Source organism: Corvus kubaryi, unplaced genomic scaffold (assembly GCF_017639235.1).
Source record: "Corvus kubaryi isolate FWS band 111438036 unplaced genomic scaffold, C.kubaryi_AGA036_p1.0 65103, whole genome shotgun sequence".
In the NCBI taxonomy this organism is placed as follows: Eukaryota; Metazoa; Chordata; class Aves; order Passeriformes; family Corvidae; genus Corvus; species Corvus kubaryi.
Genome location: NW_024581766.1, coordinates 65,384 through 92,993, shown reverse-complemented (window position 1 = coordinate 92,993; position 27,610 = coordinate 65,384). Strand labels below are relative to the sequence as shown.

Sequence of the window (27,610 nt, the reverse complement as noted above, 5' to 3'; positions counted from 1 at the left end):
GCCTGGATGATTGCCTGCAGCAGTATGTCCATAAATTTGAACGGGAGAAGATAAATGGTGAACAGCTGTTACAGATTTCTCACCAGGACCTTGAAGACTTAGGTATCTCAAGGATTGGACATCAGGAACTGGTTCTAGAGGCTGTGGATCTCCTGTGTGCACTGGTTAGTTAAGTGGTGAATAGATATGCAAAGAATTCCTTAAAGTGCTTTTTTGGGTGAATAACCAAAGCAAGATTGACGAAACCAGAATACCTTTGTCTCTTGCTTTCTGTTACACATCACAATAGAAGAAAACAGTAAGAATTTGTTTAATTCTTGCAAGTTTTGTACTAATAGCTCATTAACTTTTTCCTGATAAGAGTCAACTTTAATTCATTTGGTTGCACTTCCAAAGGAAGATGTCTGAATGACATTGTTAGATCTTGTGGCTCCTGTCAGTGAACAGTTTGTCTCAGAAGACAGAAGGCACACTGTTGAAATGACAGGTGATAGAAGTTCCTCACATCAGTTGAAATGGGTTTAGGGTAGTTCTGTAACAAACATAGGAAGTGAAGAAAAACTAATTCTTGAAATGAGGAATGTTTAGCCACCTCAGTTACAGTCTAGTTGAACTCTCATTGGATTCAGAACTTAAGCTGTTCCTTTGTCCTGCTCCTGATATATAACTGCAGATACTTTGAAAACAAACATTTTCTGAAAAGAATAAATATATATTGGATTGTTTTACTAGCACAGGCTTTATTTAAAAGCCATAGTTTGGTCACAGTCTTGAAGGCGTGTTTGATGTAATGCAGTGTAATGAGCACCAGAGGTATATGTAATTACATCAGGGAGGAGGGTGGGAAAGCCTGCCTGATGCTTCCTTGGCCAGCACTGGCCTGTTTTCCCTACATTAGGCAAGGCTTGCAGCACCAAGCATATGTTTCTTAAATGGAGAGTCTTTATTGCCTGTGTGATATGTGCTTTATTTGCTGCAGAGAGGTGCTACAGGGAGTGTTCCTACTCCACAACCTGCAGCAAGTTGTACTGAAAGAGGCATATGTAATGAAATCTCTTCAAATGATCTAAAATGATTCTCAGAGTTACTCTTATACTTGAAAGACATTTTATTTCCTTTATGTATTTGATCTACCAAAAATTTTTAACATTAACTTGAAAACCTAATAGAAGAATGTAACTGGACTGAAAAGCAGTTAATGGTGTGGGAAAGAACTTGTTGGGCAAGTGCAGGGGTCTGGTGAGTTAGTAAATGTAGTGTGGGCTGTCTGTGGTCCTGACTGAAGTAATCTATGTGGCAGTCCCCAAAGGCACTATTTTATTCTCTTAAAAAAATTAGAATAAAGTGAACAAAGCTGGACAACTGCCAGAACCTAAAGCTGTCCTTTATCTCCTACAATTTCCTTCTAATTTCCTTTGTAGACAAAAGTTTTGACCTCAGACCCATTTCTGGAAATCCTTTGTGAAATGCAGCTCAAGTTAATGCATTGGACAGATACTGCATATTACAGCTGAAATGTCCTTGTTCCCTTTCTAAGAGGTGAAGGAAGAATTCCCGTGTTTTCAGTATGCCCTTTGCCACCTTCTTGATGCCTGTTCCCTTGAGTTTTTGGAATTGCATAGAATCACTACTGATTTTGTTTCCAAGGGGTTACTAAACGCTAGTGACAGCTAATTTTTTTTGTTGTTTCTTCGTTTTGTGCAGGAGAGAGGTTTTCTGATTCCACTGTGTTAGTTCTTTGGAAGTGGGAATGTTTATTGTTTAGTGACTGTTTTGTACGTATGCTGACACTTCCCCAACTTTTGGGGCCTTGCAAGCAAAGGAACTAATTTTTTGACTTTTTCTTTTTTTCTCCTTTTTTTTTTTCTTCTTTTTTCTTCCCCCTTTTTTGACCCCACTGGCACCCCCACTATTCTGTAAGCTCACACAGTGGAAATGTGGCATTGGCTGGGCCAGCCTGATGTCACTCTTTGAAGGTTGTCATTCTTGGCGGACAAAGGCTGAGAGGGGGTTTTGGTGGTTTCCCAGTCCTGGAGTTCTCTAGAAGAATTTCCTTTTTTATCTAGTTTTGCTTTGGCAGTTTCCCAGCTGAGTTTCCTTCAGATCAGTGCTTTGGTTCCCTCACACCACAAGAACACATGTGGCTCTAAATACAGTGAGGAAACTCTCTTTGGAACATCTTCCTCCTGCAGTATCTCTTTTCAAGCATTCACCACCATTCCAGCCTCAGTAATCAGTCACTAAATAAAAGGTGAACATAGTCCTTTCCTTGAGAAAGGACACCAAATGCACCTGATTTTTTAATTTAGGTTTTATAGGGGTAGGATACTATTTGGCAGCACTGAGCTAAAAATATGACAGTAAGTTTCTGGTGTGAAAGAGAAATTAATGCATCTTTCTCTACTGCTTTGGTGATGAAGCAGTGTTCCCTCATGTCCTCGTAGCAGTGGCTGCATATGCAGCATCCTGAAGAGTCAGCAGGAGAGTGTGGACTGGGATAGAAAATGAAGGTTTCCTCTGAGCACACATTTCTGTTACTCTTGAGCTGGTCTAATAGAGTTTTCTGAACAGGTATTGAAGACTTTTTTGAGGAATTTAGAGGATATGTCAAAGGACCTGAATTCCCCACAGGGGGAAAAAAATCATCAACTTTCAGCTTTTTGTGGGTAGTATCTGCTTGGTGTGTGTGTGGGGGAAAGGGATAGAAGAAAGATCTTGTTTCCTTATTGATTGAAGTATTTGGGGAAGGGGGGAACAAACATACATAACTTTGCTTTTCAAACCACAAAAGCAGGGACAGAAAACAAGCCTTTGAGGGCTCAATGAATGTAAAACAATGCAAGCAGGAAACTATGAAAATATTTTCACTTTTAATGTGTTCTTTGGATTTGATTTCTGAATCTTTGCCTACACTGTATGATGGGAGCATTTGGAAACAAAAAAGCAGTGGATTTTTCTTGAAGTTAAAATGAAGACCTACTAATTATATACAATTAAAAAAAACCAAACCCAAACCCTGAAAAAACCCATAAACCAAAAAAGAACATAGTCGTGCCTTTGATAATTTCACTGGTAGTAATGTTCTGCCAGCATATTTGCAGTGTAACAAAATATAACATCATAGCATGAAATAAAACATGCATATGTGAAGACTTACCCTTTAGGCCCTAATCATTGTCAAAGGGTATCTGTGCACTGACACATAAGATTTCATTTTTTTTGAGGTTTCAAATTATGTGTTGTTTATTAGGAAATTTGCTACTCCAAAGGATTTTTTAGAACACGTTTTTGTTAAAAGGAAGAGAGCAAGAATGGGTGACTGTGACAGTACCTTGTGTTAACTCTACTGTTTATATAGGCCTGTAGTGACTTGGATCAGCTTCTGAGCCAGCATTTGAACTGGTTTTATTCATTTTTTTTTTCCCAGAGCAGGTTTTCAGTTCAGTCAGCCAGCATGTCCAACTCATAACATTGCAGCATGTGAACATGGCTGTGAAAGGGAAGGGGATGCTGCCCCTGGGCAGTGGCAGAGCTCTTCATCAGGCCAGTTCATCTTTGAAATAACTGCTCTGCTTTTTTGACTTCAGTTAGTGGTTTGTTTTTGGTTTTTTTTTCTTGTTATGTTGGCTGCCCGACCTTGAGCCATCATTTGGTTAAATTAGTTTTTCTCATTAAATGTGATGGAGTTTAGAAGGAGTGCTCTCATGTCCTCTCTCCTGCACGTGTGGGTGCTGCCTCTCCTCCAGCCCTGCATGTGGCTCCCCAGGTTAATGAGTAATAGCCTGGGAATGTTTGACATTGGGTGCTCTTGACCGCTGGCTTCAGCCTGTGTTTAGATTAAAACAACTTTGATGTTTAAAATCGGGAGCGATAGTAAAATGTAACCTCTGCTTTGGTTCATGAGCAACATCTAAAACGTTTTGGTTGCTTAAATAATAATTTGTTAACTCTTGTAGCCTTAGTCCTGTGGAAATATTTCAAGAAAAGCCTGCTAAGATTTTCACTTCAGCTATGTGTCACTGAAGGCTATTTGGTGTGCTGCCACAATATCAACATTCCTATCTGTTGTGAATTGGGGCTACAGTTCTATGACAAGTTAAATTAATCCAAGTCAGCTGCTGTCTCCACCCCCTCCTGTCCTCTGATTAGTGATCTTTTGTGCTTGCACTCACCTGACCCTGAAGTGAGTTACTTCAGGGAGCTAAACCAAGGGATTAGGTTTCTTTGTATTGTTTAGATCCCCAAGCTAGCCCTCCCAAGAGACTGGACCTTGCAAGTGAAGGAGCAGGAATAGTTGGTGATATGAGAGCTGGTCAAGACACTTTCAGCTTGGATAGAAGCATTGCTATACCTGGTGAAGGGGCAAAATGCTTTATGTGTATCAGAGCAGACAGGTGAGGAGACTGGCTCGCCCGTGGAGCAGAGGTCACTTGGGTTGTGATAATGCATATTTCCAGGAAAGTTCATCCATGAGGGATGATGCAGAGTTGGATAATTTGGTGTCCTGGTACTGAAGAGCTGCATACCCTGTCTTGTGCTGCATAGGTATAGTGCTTTCCTAGGGCACAAACTGCTGGTTTAGCAGTGGACATGCACTCTGTAGACTCCTTGGGGGAAGCGTAGGAGAGCTTAGAGCAGGGACCTAGAGCTTGGCTGTGATGTGGCTCCTGAGAGTCTGTTGGGGACACCAGTTGCAGTTATGAGCTGGCATCCCTAGAGGCAACATGTGTTGCTGAAGTCTCCCTCAAAACTCAGAACTACTTGACAGAATTATTTAAAAACTACCTGAACTGGAAGAGTCACACCAGGCTCACCTGTGGTATGAATAAAGTGAAAGAGGTGTGATAAGGGGTATGTGAATGTTTAAGGCCAAGTCCAAAATCTTACCTGGTATATCAACACGTGTCCTCTTAAATGCTGGTGCCATCTCTAATCTCAAACACCCACAGGTAGTTGGCACAGTTTCTGCGCCTGAATGACAGAGGGAATGATCTGGAGATACTTAATTATATGAAAACTTTCAAGTTCTGATCAGAGTGATTAGGTGGTTATACCTCTGCACAGGAAAAATATTTTCTGTTTTCTGTCCCTTTGTGAAAGCAGGGGCTCAGCATCCTCTACTTCCCCTCTTTAAGGGGAGGAATTCTGATACGTGGCTGCTTTCTTGTGGTCGTAGGAATTTGCCCCACACCCAGATGTGTTTGTGGAAAAGTATTCCTTCAAGTAGACTAATATGCAATCCTCTGAGAGGAGGAAAAAACTAACTGCAAGAAATGCATCCAAATAATGCTCTGTGGTGCTGGGGGTCTTTTTGTGTTTTGTTGTTGTTTTTATTAAAATTAAAAGGTGGTAAGTTCACACATCTCAGTGTGTGAGTACTTTAAAATTGTTTAGTAATCCAGATCTTTCCCTTTCTGTGATCCTGGAAAATTTAAGGATATCCTTTGCATTTTTTAAAATTGAACACATCCTTTCAACCCCTACTCCTGGCTGCACATGAAGGGTATTTCCTTGCCAAGAGGTGGAGGAGGGAGGCACTTTTGTAACTTACACCCACTGGGATCTTATCCATAGGAGGTAGTAGTATTTTAAAGGTAGCTGCATAGCTGAAACCTCTCCGTACTCTGTGGAGGTGTGTTTCTTTGGGTCGAAGATTCTGTCTCACATTTTGTAAATGACTTAATCTGAAATATTCCAGCCTGTTTTACAGATGCTTCACCCTGGAGGGAATGGAGGCACAAGCCAGCAGTGTGCCCTAGCAGCATCCTGGTCTGCATTAATGGGAGAGGGAGGGGACCCTTTAGTCTCATTCATTAGTCTAAATAGGCCTCCTGCCCCTAAGTACAGGAAAGGTAAGGAGAAACCAGAGCAAGCTCAGTGGAGGGCTGGAGTGAGCTTGGTGAGGGCTGGAGTACTTGCCCTTGAGGAGAGGCTGAGGGACTGGGACTTCTTCAGCCTGGGAAAGAGATGGCTCCAGGGAGGTCCAGCAGCAGATCCCCAGCACCCACCATGGTGGGTAACAGTTGTCAGGATGGGCTGTGCATGGTGGAAGCTGAAACAAGAGGTTCAGGCTGGATATAAGGAAACATTTTCTTACTCTGAGGACAGTCAGACCAGGTGGATCAGGCTGCCCAGAGAGGTTTTGCAGTCTCTGTCCTTGGAGATTTTCAAGACCTGAGAAGACAAAATCCCGAATAAGCTGGTCTGAGCTCCCAGTTGAGCCTGCTGTGAGCAGGAGGTTGGTCTGAGACCTCTGAAGCTCCCCTTCAGCCTGGGTGGTGCTGTGATCCTGAGTGGAGGTATTAGGAACTCCTGGAAAATAGGAATTGAATGGAATTAAAATTTGCTTTAGTTGGTTTAGATTTTTGAGTGGGAAAGTAGAAAGAGTAGTTATTTGTCTTAGTTTGGTACCCAAGGCAATTGTCACCCCAAGACAATAGTATATCTGACTGAACTATGGAACTTGGAGGTTAGTTGCAAGGATCTGCATTAGCAAAAGAGTAGAGAAGCACAGGGATCTTATATTTTTTTCTGTTTGTTTTGTTCTTGTGGGGGTGGGTTTTCTTTGTTGTTTTGTTGTTGGTTTATTTTTCCCTCAAGAAAAGTAGGAATTTGAATTTATGAAGTTGAAGTTGTAGGCAAGACTCAGATTTTTTTTTTTTTTTAGATTTTGTAAATGAGTGAGAAATATGATGTCTAAAAATGGGTTTAATTACCATGTATAATGTTAATGCTGTCCTCAAACTTGCAAATAATTGCACTGTTGTAGTCAAGGAGCACAGCTACTGAAAACTTGTGATCCAAATATTTACTCAAGCTTTTGATTGCAAAATTTCATTTGCTTCCTGTTGGTGTTTTCATCTCTTACCAGATTTAACTTATGTTTAGTTGTGAATGAAATGTTCCTTCAGTGTTTATTTACCACAGGATAGAAAACATTTTAAGAAAAAAAAAAGCTTGCTCTTCTTTAACAAAAACAACACAATCCTGTTATTAACAAGTAAGTGATATCTGTTAGGATGTTGGGACTTCATTCTGATGAAAAAGTGTCCTTAAATCTTATTAATGTCAGAAATTGAGGTTTGGCACCCACAAAAGTATTCTTTAGTGGCTATACTGCAGAACAAATCTTAGAAGGTATTTTTGCCAAAACCCATGAGAAAGTTGTGCAAATCCTCAAGACTTTTTGTCCCATATGAGCTTTTAACTTGTGGTATGATAAATAGGAGAACTCAACAAGGATATTTATCAAGCTTAATAATATTCCTTGCAGAACTATGGCCTTGAAACAGACAATATGAAGAACCTGGTTCTCAAGCTGCGAGGGTCATCCAACAATCTGCAAAATTACATCAGCAGCCGTAGGAAAAGTTCAAATTATGATGGAAATACCTCTCGCAAGCCCCCGACTGACTTCCTTACTTCTGTCGTAGAGCTTATTGGTGCTGCTAAGGCCTTGCTTGCATGGTTGGACAGGTAAGAATAAAATGGTCATATTTTAATTTACTGCTCTAATTAATTGCTTTTCCTTGTAGGGCAATTCCTAGATGCTTGGGTGGAAAGATCTTGATGTCACTAACCCCCTTCTTTGGTGTTGCTAGAAGGCCTCTAGTGGATAAATTTAACCTAGGGTATCTATTCTTGCACTTCCACTCTTGCTAGAACAAATAAATCTGTTAACATTGCACACAAACTGGTATTTATAAAAGTTTGAGCGTTCCTTCTAGGTCAGTTTCTCATACACATGGTTTTCCCAGCTTCTAAATTATTTGTCATTGGCAAGTCCCTTCCTGAAAGATTTTTTAATGTTCTGCTGAAATCACAGCCTTAGCTATGTGATTTGAAAACTGAACAATGGGAAAGATTATCCTTCTGTTGTTTTGTCTTCTCTTTTTTTTGTCTTATTTAATTGGTTTTTTTGCCTGGAAAGAGCCAGAGTTATTTTGTTACACCTGCAGCAGGTCAGATGCTGGCAGGGGTGCAGTCCACAGTAACGGATGAACACAAATTCTCCACGCCCTTGCTAGCTCTCCTGAGAAGGGAAGTTAGGAGGATAACTGCGCAGGGACTGGCAGCAAGGAGTACTTTTATCCTTTATCCTGCTCTCAAGCAAGGAGTTGGTCTGTGTCCAGGCAGTGATGTTAACAGTTTGTGCCTCTCACCTGGTCCTCTCCTCTCACTCTGTTGCTGGCAGCTCACCCTAAATTTTTTTCTGAAACTCACAGCCAGCAAATTGCTGGCTTGTCCATTTTCAAACTGCTGTAGTTACTTCTCAACCCCTCTTCTAGGTTTTGTAGCTGTCTGAAGGGTCAGATGTAGGACTCTACAGGCCCTAAAGCTGCCCTACCTGTGATGCTTCTTCTCTAAGTCTTGCTGCACCTCTGTGTGTAAAATGTGAAAATCCATTTTTCTTCTGCTGGAGAATTGTTTTTTCCTTGTCCAGTCAGAAAGTTGGAGGTTTACTCACTGGTAAACCCAAGGGTGTGATTTTTACACCACTGTATCATTTGACTTCAGCTTGCAAGTGAGAGAACTGCAGTTTGGCAAACCGACCATTTCTTCTGGTTCTGCTCTCTGAACTTGCTTACCACAGGGCTAGACAATTCCCAGTTTTGTGAGTGGAGCAGGACTATGCAGTCAGGAATACTTACATTGTAAAACTACCCTCACACTTGTGCTAATGTCAGAGTTGCAGCACTTACTCCCATATGCTCTTCCTCACTGATAAGATGGGATGGGAGAAGGCTAGTCCCTCCAATCTAAGGAGAATTTTCTCTTGTTGTAGGACCCCATTTACAGGTATTGCTGACTTTTCATCAATGAAGAACAGAATCATTCAGCTCTGCTTGGACCTCACTACTACTGTTCAGAAGGTCAGCTGATTTCTTTTCCTTTCTGCTTTCCAAAAGGGAAGGAAAGGGGATGTTTGGGGAAGTAATGTGCTTGCTTTGTGCTGAGTAATAATGAAAGGCAGTTCTGGGAATGACAGCTTACTTTTAACTTGGAACGTCCCTGAAGGTCAGTGTCAGTTGTTTGTGTTTCTGAGTTGTGGTGTTTTTTGTTGTTCCCCCTGCCCCTGAATTTAATTACCAATTTTGGTATTGCTGGCTGTATCTTAAGTGACTGCAGCTTAAAGGATACTCATATTTTCTTGAGCTTTACTGGAAAGAGGGTTAGTCTTTGAAATGGTTGATCTGCATGTGAAGACTTTCACATTCCAAGCAGCATGTTGAAAAACAGTTATCAGTGCTAACTCTAAACAAAAATGTGGCTCTATTGGTTTTTCTACCTATGCTTGCAGACTCCATAGATCTTGTCCCGTGCAGAATGTTTTAGCCATCAAATGGGAAATGCTGCATGTAATGGAAGGAGCAAGTCCCACTAGCCTGGCTGCTTCTGCCACTACTGCAAGACTACAGTATTTTTAAAAACTTTATTTACCAGCTGTATGATGAGTGCTTGTACAGATAACATCTAAAAGGACATGTAGCAACTGTGACAATCTTGGCAATTGGCATAATTTTGCTGTCTGATAATGCTGCCTGTCTTTGAGACTGTTCTGAGAGTGTGGCACTGCTTTGGCTATGAAGCACTGTGTGCACACTTCAGTGACTGCCAAACTTGCTCATAACCATTATTCTGTGCCCATACAATGTTCAAACTCTGAAGGACCATGCCCTGTGACATGCATAGTTCCCTCCCCATGCTGAAGGGATGATGTCAAAGGACAGAAACATCCTGAGCTGTCAAGCTGTGGTGGCACCCAATTATGTCAGTTGTGTCATTGTGAAAGGATGGGGTCTGGGTGCTCCAAGGTGCACATACCCACTGCTCAATGCTCTTCTTGCTGGGGTGTTCCGTGTGCAATGCACAGCCAGTGATTTACAGCTACAGATATGCAGATTGTGCAGTAAAACAGTGTTTCTAGCAGCAGGTGGTGTTCACCCAAGAGTGCTACAGGAACTCAGATATGAGATTGCTGAATGTATTAATAAAACTGCTAAAAATGGTGTCTAATCTTTTGGTTAGATCAGCCTTTGATGGCAGGGGAGTGGAGGTTGTGAACACAACCCTGGCCTTTCAAAAAATGTCAGACTACTTCTCTGCCAATTTGATATGAGCTATAATAAAGAACGGCGTTGGTGCACAGGAGAAAAAGCATTAATGAGGGAAGAACCAGCATGATTTTGTCCTGGGATGGTGCACATATGCTCAAATAGTCTGAAGGAGTCTGCTGATGTGGAAAAGAGATACAGTTGAAAAATCTTCAGGAGGATTTTTAGACTTCAAAGGAATTTCTTATTAAGGTATAGACTATAGGAACAGGTGGTCAGTCCTAATGGTGAAGAAGAGGCCAGAGTGGCTCTCGTGGAACCAATGCTGCTCTGCATAATCATAAATGGTGTATAAAAGTGAGTGAATAATAAGTAAGGCAGGAGTGCAAGAAGATTCTAGTTAACTTTGATGATGGCTATATAGATTCAAGGACAGGACTTTACTCCACTTAATTATTTCAATCTTAAAGTTTGACATAGAACTTTAACAGTGTAAACAGAAATGAGTAGGAGCAGAAGGACGTTGCAATATTGAGCATTTTGGCTGCATGATGATAGGTGGCATTTGCTATTGATTTGTGCAGATGTATTTAGCAGAGAAAAGCAGGGGAAAGTCCTCCACACACTTCTCCAACATGACTCCTTCTTAAGCTTATTAAAATGCTTGGGGGTTTTCTCCTTGTAGATATTGTAAATCTTGTTTTATTATTTATGTGCTGTTTTAACTTTTTAATCTGAGAATAATATCATTCTCCAGTTCAGTACTTCTTGCAGAAAACAGTGATGACTTTTGTAGTTTGTTACATGAACAGTAGTTTGTAGTTTGTTTCAGTTCAAAGACTTTTATACCTGGGCTGTGTAAATAATGCCTTTTGTGCAGTCCTCTGCCCTTCAGGAATGTCATTGATAGCATATTTTAATAAATTCACTTTCCCTTCTATTTTTAACAATATGCTTTAGATCCATTTTGATGCCTGGGACAGAGGAGTACCTGAGTTGCGGTTTATGTAAGGCAAACACATCTGCCTGGCCTTCTGAGAATCTGATTTTATTTGTGCAGGGTTCTGCTTTTCTGGAAAAGTCAGCTGCTGTAATTGAATCCTGCATTCTCTCAGTTTTCAAGGTTTATTATTGCTTTCTACCAGGGCCAGAAAATAGTTGCTTAACAGTCCTTTTGAGCCCTGCTGGGTGAAACTAATCTGACTAATCCCTGCAGCATGAATAACTATTTCTATTTGAGGTTAAAATGGAAGTTTTGCAGAGTTTTCAGAGATTTGTTTCCATGTTTATTGGTTAATATAGGGGTTTTGTTCTTGTTTTATTTTTAGGATTGCACTGTGGCTGACATGGAAGATAAAGTCCAGACTGTGGTAAGTTTATGTTTCTGTTGAAACTCAGCTGTCTGCAGTCACATTCATTTCGGTTGCTTCTATTGTATTGACAACAGCTTTTCAGTCCCAAATGCACAAGCACATCATGCAAGGAAACATTACTATGGCTTGTTTTGTGAATATTCTTTAATGTAGAGGAAATCATTGACATTTCAGCAGATGGATCGTGTGTATGATAATACAATAGTACAGAGTCAAGTATTCCTTAAAGTTTCATTACACAGCTATTTTTCCAAGAGAATTTAACCTCAAATTTTCAAGGGCAGAGTAGTACTGTAAAGTGATCACAGGCTAAATAAACCAATTATGCCTGTGAAGTGCATTTAGTGCCTTAATAGGCAGACACTCTGCCTTATTGTGCTTCTTCATGTAAAAGACCTGCCCTGCCACAGGACTGAAATTCTGGCTCTGTACTTGAGCTTGAGTTACCAGGGTTGTTTGAAGCAGCCTTGTGACCAAACACAGAGTGTAATGGAATGCTTTTTATATTTTGTAACAGTTAATCATCGCTTCCTGCTTTTGACATGAACCAGGCTGTGCTCTTTGATAAGGCCTTCCGGTAGCTCATAGATGCTTAGGAATTTAGTAGCACAATAACTAAAAATAATTTTGTTCATAAATAATGAGACCACGTAAAAGGGAGTTTTCTGCATCTTTCTTTTTCCGTTTGTGCACACCCACACTGGAAGTAGGCATTGTTGTTTGGAATTCCCTTGTTTGAGCAGTTCCTCACATTCACACTTAAACATTGTTTTCATTTATTTTATTGCTGCTCTATAAATCTGGCGTAAAACAAAACAGAAAAGGTTGGAGCTATTGTTTCCAGGGGCCATTATACTCCAAACCAATGTCTTCCTATGACACAGCTCCCCCTCATTCTGTAATTGTGTGTGTCTACTTTGACTGAAGGATTCCAGCCCCTTGTGAAAGGTGACTTACCTTGCTGGTTCCCAAACTATTTATACCTAAGTACTGTTAGTACTGATCAGTACTGTGTACTAATCCTCTCTCTCTCCTCGTCTCTAAGCTTTTGTAACCTACTCTGAGTGTCAGCCTTGCTTCAGCTGATGTCAAGACAGAAAACACAGTGGGACATTATGAAACCTGTGAGTGTAGAGAGGGCACAGATTTTTTGACTGGTTTCTTTTTCTTCTTTTTTTCATGTTTAATTAGACATTCTGATAGTTACATGTTCTACAAAACAAAGCCATTCTGCCTCCAACTTTACTGACACACATGCCGAGGTCAGAATTAGCCGTTAGTTATAATGTTGGCTTAGGATCAGTTATGTTTTGGTCAAAAGAAAATACGAACCTTGCCTGTGTAAGCATTCCAGAAGAGGTCAGTTCAGAGGCACAGTGGAGAGAAGTACTGCAGAAGCACTTAGATGCTGGATGTCCTACCTTATACTGTAAGGTTTTGTGCAGATATGCTAGTGGCCAGCACATCACTTTTTGTGACACATGGCCAGCTGTATTCTCATAGTGGAAATACAGAGGAACATGAAAAACTGTCAACTGTTCCCACAAGGAATCATCAAAATGGTTCAATATTTTAATGAGTTGTATTTTGGTTAAAGCAATCAAACCCTAACCTCATTTTTTTGCTGTATTTTGTGTGTTTATTTTTTTAGACAGAGGATGTGTCAGCATCTGTTAGTGATGGTGAGGTGGCACTGATGGAAACACGTTGTTTGTACTGTGTTACAGTAAGGACGTGAACATGCTGTAGAATAGATCAGTACAAATGAATCCTCTATTTCAGTGGTTTTGGAACTCATTTCCTTTACATCTTTTGAAAACTGAAAGAGGAGGAAGCCAGGAGAGAATTTTCGTAACTGTTTTTTGTATGTTCTCATTGCAGGCCAAGACTTTAAATGGCATTTGTGATAAAGCCATCCGATCAACTACAGACCCACTGATGAGCCAGTGTGCCTGTCTGGAGGAGGTCCATTTAACCAACATTAAACCTGGGGAAGGCCTGGTAAGAAGCAATTCTGGAGTGTCCTAATGTTCCCAGTGTTTAATAGGTAGTAGCCCTGTGGACCAATGCAAGTGTGTGTTTATAGTAAGGCATTTCAAAACGGATAATAGCCTGTGGGGAAAAGAAAGAGGCATGGAGGAGGAAACCTAGAGGTCAATTGTTAGATGGAATGGCTGCCAGAGACAGATATGCACATTAGTAGGTTTGATCCCAAATATAATTTCTGATTCTAAATTGTTAAAGATTTCTGTGTTAACCAGGATACTGGAGAATTTATAAATGCTTGTGAAGCTAGTAGTTTTATTTTTTCAGGTTACTATAACCACTAGTTTTTCTAGGGGAGCTTGGAGAGGGAGAAGGTAATGAGAAATGGTATTTGTGTTTTGAAAGATGCGTGTTTATGTGTGTTTATAGCAGAATTGAAAGGAATATGAGATTCTGGAGGTTTGCTGTTAGCAGGAAAATGAGAATTTTTTAAAGTGTTTGGTGGCCATGTCACATAACTGACTGTTGTTCATTCAGTGAATTCTACTTAGCTGAGTACTGGTTATGAGAAACTTAATTTGAAATTTTGGTGGATTTTCTGCCTAGGGAACAGATGTGTTAGAATGAGTTGGAGGGAGTTGAAATTGTTATGTGCATTTGTATTCACCCCTAGCCCTGAAGGCAGGAGAGATGAACGTTTTTAGAGAAAGCTTCACAGTCTTACTGTGCTACATAGTTTTACCTAGACCAGTGGATTTGACTGAATTAGTCACACATTCTTGAAATTATGGGAACCTCTTTGTTAATGCACAAGCTGCATCGAAGCAGAGTCAGTCTAGCTTGACCTAAGTAAGAAACAAGGAAGTGGGTGCACACAGTTGGATACTACAGGGAAACAGGCAGGGAATTGGCTGGAGAGGAAGGGTCAAAAAGATCATCTAAGTTTCCACCTACTTTTAAAGCAAGTGTGGTAAGCTGCTTTCAGCTCCTGAGTAACATCCAGTTCTGTACTTCTCAGTGTGTTTCTAACAACAGATGCAGAAAGGAAAAGTAGAGATGTATTTATTCATAAATGATGAAACCAATGTGCGGGTCACCTCTTGTGGGGTCATCTGTGTAATTATTAGTTAATAGCCTGTTTGTGATTTTTGATTTGGTGCCCTTACAGTCAACACCCACTTAATCGAGTTTGTCCTTGTATTCACACTCAGCATTAACATACAGAGCCACAAATACTCTGCTGGAGCTTTTAGTGCTTATGTAAGCGTTGTGGTTATGAGGCAGTCTGTATATTGACTTAGCAAGAGAAGCTGTAAAAGAACATGTCAGCAATACTTGTAGTCCAGCTGTGTGAGTCTGCTCTGTATGGAGACAGCTGGTGGCCACCTAGTAAAACCTTGTAATTCTCTAGTGCAGGCTGAGTAGTAGGGAAGTAAAGTTCTGTTCAAGGCCTAAGACCGACAAGGCAGCAAAACCAGCAGTGTTTGGTATTACCAACCAGACAGTGTTTCTAAGTCTCATTCCATATACTAGGTATTTGAAGTCATTATAAATATTATAATTAACTGCACTAAAAGTGATCTGTGAAGAAGTTTAGAGTGTTGTAATATTAGACCACACACTTTTCTAGGGAGCATATACGAATTGTTAACTGGTTTTAATAATGTTTTGAGTCTGTTGCCAATAGTGCTTTAATCAGATAAGTTATGTGGTTTGTTTTGTCTTTAAACTTGTGTTTTATTTTTTCCTTATATTCAGGGAATGTACATAAAATCAACTTATGATGGGTTGCATGTAATTACTGGAACTACAGAAAATGTAAGTAAAGTAAACGTAGATTAACTCAGACAGTAGCTTTGATTGAGATAGTTTGACTTACTACTTTTTGTTGTTTTAGATATGACTTGCATGGTATTACCTGCTTTAAATACTGTGTGATGCATCATTTGTTTATCCACAGTCTGTAAATATTTTGTGCCTGCGTGTTTCACTGTTAGTCTGATTAAACCAGTTTCTGCACGTACACCAAATTAGTTCAAATGCTTGGCATTAAAGTAATTGCTTTAATAAGTTACTGTATCTGCTGTTCTGAGCCCTTATGGTGTCTTGCTTAACAAAGTCTTGGATGTATTTTCTCTCCACCGGCAAAGGCAATCTCCCCTAATGGGAACATTTAGGTGGTAGTGTGCTAAATTCAGTAATGAGTAATGAAATCAATGAGCTGTCCTGTGACAAAATTACCTTGCAGATTAAAAAGACTATGAACAAGTAAGACTTTAAGAGTGGTCAGCTGGAAGGAAATAGTTGGCAAGAGAGGCAACTAGTTTTTACTGCAGGTGGTTGCTTGTTTTATTTGTACACTATGAGTCCTTTATAGTTGAGAGTTTATTAAAGGCTTTTGGGCAGCCCTTGAAGGAGTGGACCTCTAGCCAGCAGCTGAGGCTGGCAGGTGATGCTGTGGTGTTTTCAAACAGGCTACTGTACAGGAGCAGTGACTGAAAGAAAAAACAGCAGAGAAACTTGGCGTTTGCAGCAATGTGTGTGTGGGTTTTTGTTTTTTGGTTTTTTTTTTTTTGTTTTGTTGGTTTGTTGTTGTTGTTGTTGTTTTGTTTTTTTTTTTGTGAATAGGAAAGAACCAGTGATTCTAGTTGTTCCCCTGCCAGGTCCAGGGACCAGCCAGGAGAGGGTGGCAATCTGTGCTTGCAGTTCAGAGTGAAAGGTTCTATAGCTTTTATGCTATTGTCCTGGAACAATTCTATGTAGGATCTGCCACAGAGACCAAGTCCACTTTTGCAGCAACTTTAACATCTGATAAACGTGAAAGAATATAGTGTTGACTGCTGACAACCTGCTTCTGCATGTAGGTCTTATTTGGGGTCTGTATTCCTTCTGTAGCTTTGAGTGTTGACCTAAGTGCCTGCTTTTTATTATCAACACTGGTTCTTCCTTTGGGGAAACTCCTTTTTTTGGAGCAACAGAATTTGACAAGTGACTGAGAGATCTGCGAACAACTGATGTCTTTGTGGTGGTATGGTGTCATTTAGGTGACCCAGGCTGGATCTTAGCTCAGTTTTCTTTTTTCTTGCTAGATTTGGAATGGTATTTTAGTAGCTATCCCCAGGAGCTAGTGTATGGGAATGCAATGGAATTGCACCTCTAAATTGACAGTACTGAACAATGGAAGAACTGGGGAAGTCCATTTGGTATGAGTCAGCCAAGAGAATTCCTGAGTTATGCCATCCCACATGTGACTTTGCATGTCACGTTGGCCTAGAGCTAAACTTTGCTCTTTCCTCTGTTCTCACAGTGTGATCCCAGTGTCTGTGCTGTGACCTCTCACGTGCTGCAGGAGTTCTCTGTGCAAGGGCTCCCCACCCTCCCTCAGACAAGTTGTTGGCCACCCAAAGGACAGCTTGAAATGAGCTTTGTTTTTCACAAACTTGACTCTGGCCCAGCATTTTTTCGTGGTCTTGGTTGACTCCTATATATGCAGCTTTCCACAGAGGCATTTCCTCTCAGAGGAAGCAAGAAGACAATGAAGAAATGGGGTTACTCATGATAGCTGGAGCCTCCCACAAATTCCCCATGTTTTCTTCCTTTGTTGTACTGTTTATTCTTACAGTTCTTTCTCATAACAAAGTTACTTGAGGTCTAAAGGTGTGATGAGGTGGAGAAGGGAGTCCTTAATCCCAGTGCTTAATTCTGGAGTCGCTGGGAAGAGCTGGCCTGCTGCCTGGTAGTTGCTCATGGGGTGGGGGGAATGGGAGGAGTTGCTGTCCTGTGACCAGGGTGCATGTACCAAGGTAGCATGTCTGTGTGCTTTGGGTGTTGTCAAGGCTGGTAGGAGTTGGTGTGTTATAGCAGTGAGAGTGTTTTTAATAACTGCAGCACCAGGTGTTGATAAATGTAAATACTGACATATTTATCTGTTCCTTGCTAACGGCTCCCCCGAGCTTAGGTTTTGTTCCAAGAAAATTGTATTTTAAAGTCTATTATTATTAGGTATTTGAAAAATACCTATGTACATTTGACTTATGCAAACATGTATTTTTATCTGCTGACCTTGGTGATTCAGGCAGGCAGTTTCACATTAAAGTCAGAAGTTTTTATTTACATTGGAAAACAAAAAGAGAAAGTGCAATGGATCTATCTTGTGGATTGGAGTGGTTTTGGTCCTTTATTCTGTACATTCAAAGTCTTAATGTATTTTTAAAAATAAATATACATTTATTTGAAAGCTGTTTAAGATGGTTGTTGTTTTAGGGCAGAAATCCTCTTCAGTCCTCCTCCATTTCTGTCTAAAACTATAGTACAAACTGGAGGGAAAAGGAGAGTGCAGACTCTCCCATGCCTTAAGTACAATTTGGCCTGTAACAGATGGAGGCTGCGCCTTCTCCCTTCCCCTTTAGTTCCCCAAGTATAAAATAAATAATTCAATTAATTAATTTACATTTCTCAAGTTGTCAGCAGATGTGAAAATTATCTATAGTGAAGAGCATTGCTGATGCAACTTCTGACTTAGCTTGGTGGGGGTTGTTATGGCAGGGAGGGAGACCTGCTGCAGCACATGACTCTTGTTTTCCTCTTTGTAGTCCCCTGCTGATCGCTCTCAGAAGATTCATGCTGGTGATGAAGTGATCCAGGTTAACCGGCAAACTGTGGTGAGTAACTTGCAGCACTACAGACCTTCCCCTATGCTTGCTCTGCACCACAGGTGCTGAATGGATGGGGTCAAGCAGCAGTTCTGGTGTTTGCTTGGTGAAATGGCTGAGGCTTTTTAGCATTTTGTTTTCAAGACAAATTTTATTCTTTGTAGTATTTTGACTAAATATACTGCATTTCATGTTTAAATGCTTTATGTGTCATATTAAAATAGTTCATGTTGCATTTAAGACCTGTTTTAAAAGGCCTTGTTACAATCCACTGAAATGCAGATAAAGAGCTTTAAAAAGCCCCCCAGTCGTTTGCAAACAATTGTCCAATCATTTGCATCTGGGTACCTGGATGTAATGATTACATTTTTGCTTAGCCAAGTAAACAATGCCTTCCAATGTGAGAAAGAAGCATGACAAAAGTACTTCACTGTGAATCCCTGTGTTAGTCAGTTTAAGCATATCCATGCATCCTTCTAGGACTGGAACTGAGGTATAAAGAGCACTGCTTGATAGCTAAGTATTTAGTTTGCAGCTTAAGTAGAGAACTTTTTTGGGAACAAAATTAAAAACCTTGCAAAAAATGAGTTTTCCAATTTTTTCATCAATTCTTAAAATGGCTTTTTTGGATCTCTTATCTCTTCTAGGTTCATGTTAAAACAAACAGTTTGACTTGGGGGATTTGGGTTTTTCTTGTTTGTTTGCTTTCAGAAAAGAAATGCTAAATAAAAGATGTCTTTATTCTCTTCCAGGTTGGATGGCAACTAAAAAATCTGGTGGCAAAGTTGCGAGAGAATCCTGCTGGAGTTAGGCTGCTGCTTAAGAAACGCCCTACTGGCTCTTTTCATTTCACTCCTGCTCCACTGAAGAACCTGCGCTGGAAACCGCCTTTGGTGCAGGTGAGACCCTGCCAGCTCCGCTCTGATCTCAGGATGGGAATGTCTTGGTTGCAGCTTGAAAAAAGAGAAATCCCATAAATGCTCCGAAGTACTCATGTTTGAGTATAGGTCAAGGCAGGTTAGGTGAAATGGCTGTCCTCCTATAGCTCCTAGATAAAAGGGAAAATGTTCTTCTCTTTTTCTTTTTTTCTTCCCCTTGCAACCAGATAATGCCCTCTTGGTGCACAAAGGGACTAGGTGTGCTGAACATTTTAATCAGTCTGTGTGCCACTAGAAGAACTTACCTGAGGCAAAACTGCTGATATGTATGGAATTAATCAGCATGGAGCAATAAATAAATGCTTTCTCTATCACAGTAATATGTCTGAAATAACTTAGATTATTCCATATATTTGTCCTCTTTTTAGTCTGGTGAAGAGTGGAAAAGAGTGGTTTTTTCAAGAAATTATTTGAACTACTTGTTTAAATAAGATTTGATTGTTGGACAAGTCACAGATTGGGTACTGAGCAGACAGAGAAAGTGATGTTAATAATTCTTAAATAACCATGTTGAGAAATGGCTTGTTTTATTAGAAAGCCTTAGGGCTTAATGTTCACAGGAGGAAACAACCTAACTGAATTTAAACTAATTACCTGAAATTAATAAAACAGGGAGAGTTTCCCCTCCTCCTCCCTATGTAGGGAGATACAGGTCTCCCTACAGCCATGGGGATAATTTAAATCTCTGAAATGCTGTTGGCTATCACAAGTCTCCATGAAGGCAGATTTCTCTCAAACTGGGTAGAAGATGTATACTACCTGACTACTTGTTCATCCTTACTTTCAGCAACGCCTATGTCCTGTTTTTGTGGCATCATGCCTGACATGTATCACCAGGGTGAAAAGCTGGGGTGGGCTGGCTTATAGGCTATACCCAGCAGAGTTTCCTTGGGGGAAGGTGTGATTGGAGAAGCTGTTTTACAGTTCTGGGTTTCACCATACTGACCAGTAGAAGGCAGAAGCTTGTGCAGGAGTGCAATTAACTAAGTGGACAGGTCCTTGACAAAAAGAGGAGAGGGCAGTTCTCTTGCCTGACAAAGGTGAAAGTGTCTTTGAAACCTTTTCTCTCCTAGAGGCAGACAGGAACCTGGAAAGGTGCTGAGAATATATAGAAAAGAACTGCAAACATGAGCAATGCCAAATCTATTTTTAATTTGCTTCCCTGGCCCTAGTTATAGCCATTGATCCATGATCCATCCAATTTATGGTGAGCTTTACTATATTCCTGTCTATGCCCCAGGCATTGAATGGTATGGAATAAAGGTGGCCTATGACAGCTTCACAAGGCTTGCAAATCATATCTGTATTTAACAAATAGCATTCTTTTAATGCATCTAAAAATAGAAGAGGTGGGTTTGTCTCAGTTACTTTTTTTGTCTGTGTAATTTACAGGAAAAAAAGAACTGGAAAGAGCAAAATATTCTTGAGCAGTGCATTACCCATGACAGGACTTCTGTAGGAGGGCCTGTAAAGCTAGCCAAAACTGGGGGTGGAGGAAAATGTAGATTCTAAGAGTTTTTAGAGTGTTTATACACCACAGAGATAGTAATTCACTAGGGGATGAAAACAGTACTATTGATTATCACATTAGTTTTTTGTGAATGTTAAATGAATGCTCAGATGTTTGATTCCTGTCTAACTTTTCAGACCAGTCCTCCACCAGCTTCAACTCAGTCCCCAGAAAGCACCGTGGATACCTCACTGAAGAAAGAGAAGCCAGCCATTTTGGATCTGTACATACCCCCTCCACCAGCTGTTCCATATTTGCCTCGGTATGCAAACAAAAGTGCACTACTGAACAAAAACCTCCTTCATTGCACTTGTTTCTGAGCTGGCTTGCTGTTAGAGCTCTGTGCAGATCAGCTTGAGGAAGCTGCAAATCTCAGACTTACTTCTAGCTGCCTAAAGGAGTTGGATTGCTTAAACTTATGCCCAAGTGCGTGTACTACCAGGATAGTAACAGATTTTATTACTAGAAGATTATTGTGTGCCACATAGATCAGATTTGTTCCCAGAACATGAACTGATGTCATCTCTGGTTTTCTTGTGGAGTTATGTTTATGACACTGTTTAAATCCAACTGCACACAGCAAGAAGTAATTTTTGTCCCTAACATTTTTCACTGTTGGATTTTTTCTTTTTTTAGCAAGTTGAGTAACTGTTTTGGGAGTTAGGATAGAAAAGAATGTCATGTTAAATAATGCCTATCTTGTTAAATTTTTAAACTTGGAACTTGTTTAAAACAAATATGTTCCCACTGAAGGGAAGGGAGAGTCAATACATCAACTTTTATTTTTTTATCCTGCAGTGTTAGCTATGAAAATGGGGACCTGTGTACACAGCAGGAGGGGGAGGGATGTGTATAGTAAGGCTGACTGTTGTTTGTTCTCAAGTCCATGTTGACTCATGCCAGAACCCTGCCAGATGATCTGGGAATGTGATGGAAAAAAGAGTTTTCAGGCAAGACGTGAAAGGCAGGCATGTTTCTGGCCTTCCCTGACCATTTAGGTTGTGTGTAGATAGGCCAGCAGGGGAACTCTGGCCTTTTGCTGCAGGCCCTGTGGGAAAGCACTTGCCTCCTGTCATGTAAGGGCTGATACAGAGACAGAGGTTGTATTACTGCAATCTTTGGGGCAGGACTGGGAAGGGAGGGGGCTTTCCAAGGTAGGGTCACTTTTATGAAGCTGGACCCACCTTGACCTGCTCTCTCCCTGCTTTTATGGTTACACATGCTCAGTTCTTATTAAAAAGCCCCAAATCTTTTGGCGTAATAACAAGCATATAGATTTAGCAGATGAATGCCTTAGTCTTATCTTCAAATCAATAAATTTAAAGCACATTGGTGAATTATGTCCATGTGCTCAATTTGTTTATTTTTCCTAACAAGACACAAAATTATATTGAGCTTCAGATGTCTTTAGACCTGAATCCCTGTTGAAAAGGAAGGAAATCACAATATGAGCTGTAAAACTTGTCCTGGATGATGTGTGGAAAGGGAAAGGCATCTTGACTTGGACTTTTAAAGAAAGCAAATGTGAGAAGCTGTGGCAGGCAGGAGGAGGAGAAAGGACAGTTCGCTTGCCTTCTGTTTGGCCATTTATTTTGACCTCTGCATGTTTTGCTTTACTCTTGAAACTGTGGTGCATTCGTGTGATGGTTGTTTTTTTTTTTTCCCCTCGTCCTGTTCTCTTCCTTTCCTGGCATGGATCTCCTTTGGTCCACACTGGGAGGCAGAGAGCAGTGTTTGGTTTCCCTGCCCATGGCACAGTCTCCACATGGTGGTGGTGTAGGAGAGCTCTCCACGTACATACCTTTGTGGTGTAACACTTGAGTGCAATTTTTGGTCTCTGCATCTCCATAAATAGCTCCTTCTTATTCACTGAGCTGTAGCATTGTTCTTGCTGGAGAGCGGGACAAGTGGGATGTGCCAGCCAGGGACTGCTATGAATACTGGGCTATATGTGTGCTTAGACAGTCAGCTATGTGTTTTTATGCCTGACTTGGCCAATGGTTGCTTCAAGCTACATGTACAGAGAAGGGGAAAAAACCTCCTGGCAAATCTTAACTTGAAGGGTAGCTTCTCTTCCAAAAGTCCTTGCAGAATTTAATCAAAATCATATATATATACACACTATGAATCTGTGACTGAAACTCCTAAGGAGGGAGAGAGAAGGTGGTAAATATTCAGTGGACTCCTACAATGGAGAGTCCCTCAGATGGAAGTGATAGGTGTTAAAATAGCACAGAGACGGATAAATTTATGTATCACTCCTGAGCAGACAGCCAGACAGGTCTCATTTAGCAAAATCTTTTGCAGGAGTGGAGCCTCTAGCTTTCTCTCTGTGTTAAATTACTGGCTCGTTAAGAGTGAATTAGCATGAGGGGGGTAGCTTTCTTTTCTTCTGGTTAACTATAATGAAGTCTTCTATCACCTGACTTGTTTGGGGTTTTTTTCCAGCTTGTTTGCAGCACACTGCCAGTTGTCACGAGCATGTCTGGGTGCTACAAGTATCTTTCAAATCTACTCATGTCTTTAGCATTAAACTCTTTTAAGCCACTAACTGAAGTGCTATGTCTTTTCAGAGATGAAAAGGGGAGTTTTGTGTATGGAGGAGGCAACAAACGCAGTCAGCCACTGCCTGGGTCCAAGGGCGCCGAGTCTCCCAATTCTTTTCTGGATCAGGAGAGCCGAAGACGAAGGTTTACTATTGCTGATTCAGATCAGTTGCCTGGTTATCCCGTGGAAGTAAATGTCCTACCAGCCAAGATGAGAGAAAAAACACAGTCCTATGGTGAGTTCATTTCTCTCTTGGTATCACTGTTGTGATAAGGGCTTTGGTCAGTCTGAAATGACTTGTCTTAGAAAACTGCATGTCAGACTATTAATGACTCTTAAGGGAATTCTGTGCAAATTGTGAATATGAATGAAATTCTACATCTGAAATAGTTTTTCTTAAATGTTGTTCTTTAATGAATGTCATTCAGCTGGGCTCTGCTGCTATAGAAAGCCATTTCCATGTGTGTTTTGGTTATTAACGTTATGTCCACTCCTGCTCTAAATGAGCAAGAGGGTGGCTGTTCAATCTCAGCACATTGATTTCTTATATGTCACCAGTGAAAGTATCTTCAAATATTCTTTTTTTCTGCAATTTGAACTCCTTATTGCCTATCTCTCCCTTTGTTTAACTGGGAAAAGTAAAAGTTTAAAAACTGTTTTCCTAAACTTTATATCATTCCTCATAACCTCCAATGTTGTCTCTAGGAAAACCTCGTCCTTTGTCAATGCCTGCTGATGGAAGCTGGATAGGAGCTGCAGAACCCTTCTCTAGGCCACGAGGATCAGGGAGAAAAGGCAAGGTTTTAGGTTTCATTCCTCATCCTATTATCTTCCTCTCCAAGATTTCCTTGGGGTGATGTTAGCAAGAATGACTAGGGCAGATCTGTACTTGTGACTTTACACAAGTTTACTATTTTGCTCTTGCACACAGCCTTATCCTTTCTTCTGCATTTAATATGGATTGTGAAACTACTTTTTTGGTAAGTCTTTTTGTTTAGCTTACTGTGGAGGCTGTTGTAGAAGCAAGCATTTTGAATTTTGTTCTCAAAATGTAAAATATAGGGCCTTTTAGGAGCTGCTTTTTACCGCTACTGCTGTTAGAAAGCAACATATTCTGCAGACATCACTGAATGCGAGAGAGACAGAAGCTCATAACATTGGGTGTTCAGTTGGATGGCTTTTTTTACCTCCCACACTGTCCTCTTCCCACCCTCTTTTGCATCTGAAAGACTATTTCAGTCATGTTAGAGTGGGAAATAAGGATGACTAGTTTATTCTTGGAATCAGTTATGAAAGCTAATGTCTAATTCTAGGTAAAATCAAAGCTGGATTCTATTATTTTCATGCAAAGCCAGAAGTTGATAACAAGAAGCATCAACCTGGGATGTTAGAAGTGAGCTAAGTAATGAGTCTAACAGAGCAATCACCAGGTGGCAGGGCTGGTTTTTGTGTGTATGGTTTTTTGTTTGGTTTGGCTTTTGGGTTTGTGTTGTCTTTTTTAATACTTGAAATGTACCTAAGTGCTGCAGGCTTGTATTTAAGCTGTATTGGATCAGAGCCAAAGGCCTGCCTAGTCCAGTAGGATGTCTTTAGCAGCAGCTGCCTTGGTCAGGTACCTAGGGAAGAGTAAAAAAACTGAAAGCATCACAGATCACTGGTCAAAACCAGGGAGGGAAGGTCTTACATCTTCACCTGCAAAATTAATTTCTCTTGTCCAGAGTAATATTTGTAGCTTTTAAGTTACTCATGAGTTACATTGAGAAGTACATGGATTCAACTCTGGTCTCTTCAGGATTTTGAATAACACATTAGAAGAAGGTTTATTACATCTCACCCATGATAATGATTTGCATGAAGGTAGTCTGTACCAGCATTTTTGGTGTGTGTGAATCCAGAATATAACAGTCAAACGGTATCTTCCCTGTGTATGGATTTATTTTGTTACTTATGTTACTTAAAAACCATTAAAGATGTAAAAAGCCATTAATCTATTGACAGCTGCGTATGTCCAGGTGTTTTATGAACAAAACCCCAGATCTAGGTATTTGAAGTGTAACCAGAATACTTCTATAGAAATAGAAAATGTTAATGGAGGGTTTTGAAGTCAGCAATAATTGGTTTTCCTCCTCCTGTTTGTACAGATGAAGATGTCCTCTGCAGGTACTTCAGCAATGAAAGGATACCCCCGATCATTGAGGAAAGCCCCTCCAAGCAGCACCCCCTCTCCAGGCCAGTGTCTGACAAGCAGTTGGTGAGGGGAACAGATTATATTCGAGGCAGCAGGTGTTTTATGAATACAGACCTCCACAACAGTGCAACAATTCCCTTTCAAGAGGAAAGTGCTAAAAAATCATCGGTTACATCGTCCACAAAATCCTCCTCGGCAGAGCCCTCGCTGCTGGTCAATTGGATGACAAGACTGAAATTGTTGACTCAGTGACTTGTCCCCAGTGCTGTTACCAAGTGCCTTTGCTCGTTGGTCAGACTTCTCTGCTTTGCAGCTTAACTGACACACAGTGACTAATGCGGTTTTCTTTTCCTGGAGAATCTTACACTTTTGCCTTTTTGTTTGTCATTTTTGATGGATCAGAGGGTTTCCTAGTGTGAGGAGGGAAGAAAGATAAAGATCAAGTTCCTCTTCCTGGCCAAAAACTGAAGGCATTTATTCCCATGGAAATGAGTAAAATTTCAGTGAGGTGGAGACCACACGTGACCTGGAATATGCATAATGACTCAGAGGAAGGCACTGCATTACTGTGAAGTCCAGTGGCACTTTAGTTGCCTGAATGCTCAGAGGCTGGTGTGACTGGCTGGGTGTCAGAGTATGCAGAGCTCACAGAAGTTGTCACTCTCCTGACTGGGAAAATAAGCAGGGAAACAGCAGTTTTGTGCAACTTCGTGATGCTGTTGCGAGTACTGCATGAGATCAACCTTATGAGGAAGAAGTAGTAGTGTTACCATTCTTTCTCTGATCTCCAGAGTTCCTGTGAAGTCTTAGGAAGAGAGTTCTCTTATTCAGAGATTTCAGGAAGTTGGACTAATTTAATTATAAATCAATCCAACCTTATATATAATCTATTTTATTGAAATCACAGTACAAATAAGGAGCACTGAACCAGTGCAGTGCTCATCTGTAAAGGTATACAGATTGCTACAACATGCCAAGGAAATGCATCTGTAGAGGTGGTAAAAGAATATATATTTTTTCCTTAATTGTTTAAGAATGACTTGCTGTTAACCAAAGTAACCTTTTAAAGACGGTCCTGTTGGACTTATGAGAACTTTTACAGTGGTTCAGTTTTTGAATGATGTGTTCTTTTTATGAAAAATATGTGCTATCATACACTACAATTGTAAGACATCTTGCTATTTTCTATATAGCTCTAATTTTTACCCCTCCAGAATTTTAAAGTAGCATTGGGTATTTTGGGAGGAAAATAAAACTTGTTTAACAAAAGAGGAGGATATTAAAGAGATATTGTTTAAGAAGGAATGTATATAAGATTGTTAGTATTCAAACAGTTGTGTTTAAAGATATTTAAATGTTAAATATAGTTGTATATATTTTTACATTTAAATAGATAGAGTTTGTATCTTCCTGTATTGAAGTGTTGGGCACAGCTTAGTCAAATGAAAAGAAAATAAGATTTTGTATTACCTTATAATTATAAGACTATTTTTGTAGATGATACATTGCCAACAGCCTTTACTCCTTTGGTCTTGCTGAAAAGAAGGATTTATATTTAATAATTGGTGGGGAAAGAGGGAAGTTAAATGCTAGTTTACACTTAGGACTGGGGCAGGAATCACATGTGATAACAGGAGTGTTAAAAACACACTGTAATCCCGTTTGTGAAGATGTGACCATTCTGCTGCAATGAGCTTATGAAGCTGTGCTACAGCCCTGCAGAGAGAGACAGGGTGTTTGATTCACTTCTCAATTAATTTGATTGTGACTCACTGATGACTGGGAGGGCTGGTTTGGACCTTTCTGATCAAAGCAGGTTATAAAGTGTCTGTCTTGTGCCACTCCTCCATTCCCCAAGATGGCTGTCTATACTAGAGACATGACCAGAACTGCTGCTGTGCAGTTGAACCCTACAACTGTTTGGTCCTGCCTCCAGAAAAAGGGCTGAAACTGCTGTGTTGTAGGCTTTGTGGTGTAGTATAGTCCAGCCTCCAAAAGGCTGAGCTGTTCTAAAGATGTTGTTTAAACAAGACTTTTAAAATGGAAATTTTGTTCATCTTCAATGTTGTGTTTTCTGTACTTTAAAAATAAGTGGGGGCCATCATGCTTAACTTCTTATTCCATATAATGAATACAGAGGATGCTCTACAGTTTAGGGGTAAACAAAAAGGTCCCACAGATCTAGGAATAAATCACAGCTGCTATCTTTCTGGCTTAACCTGAGAAAAATTCTGCTATTATGCTAAAACTTGGCTCATCTCTTGATGTTGAAGGTACATGTATCTGTCCTATCAAAAACTATATCTAGGCTGACTTCCCTAATGAGTACAACATACATTTCCAGATATCCTGCCATGGTAC

General features: G+C 40.4%; 1 protein-coding gene across 2 annotated transcripts; it reads left to right on the top strand.

The window, feature by feature from the left end:
• LOC121673018 (connector enhancer of kinase suppressor of ras 3-like) lies at positions 1–26,518 on the top strand. 2 transcript variants are annotated; one of them, XM_042046028.1, is made up of 12 exons: positions 1–164; positions 7,274–7,476; positions 8,786–8,873; positions 11,384–11,425; positions 13,310–13,429; positions 15,173–15,232; positions 18,007–18,075; positions 18,819–18,965; positions 20,652–20,776; positions 23,088–23,296; positions 23,767–23,856; positions 25,203–26,518. In XM_042046028.1, exons 2-12 carry the CDS (start codon positions 7,298–7,300, stop codon positions 25,499–25,501), a joined length of 1,428 nt encoding a protein of 475 aa, XP_041901962.1. In that variant the 5' UTR covers positions 1–164; positions 7,274–7,297; the 3' UTR covers positions 25,502–26,518. The 2 variants fall into 2 exon arrangements, with proteins under 2 accessions (XP_041901962.1, XP_041901963.1); XM_042046029.1 differs by lacking the exon at positions 1–164 and adding an exon at positions 6,278–6,299.
• Positions 26,519–27,610: the final 1,092 nt, after the last annotated feature.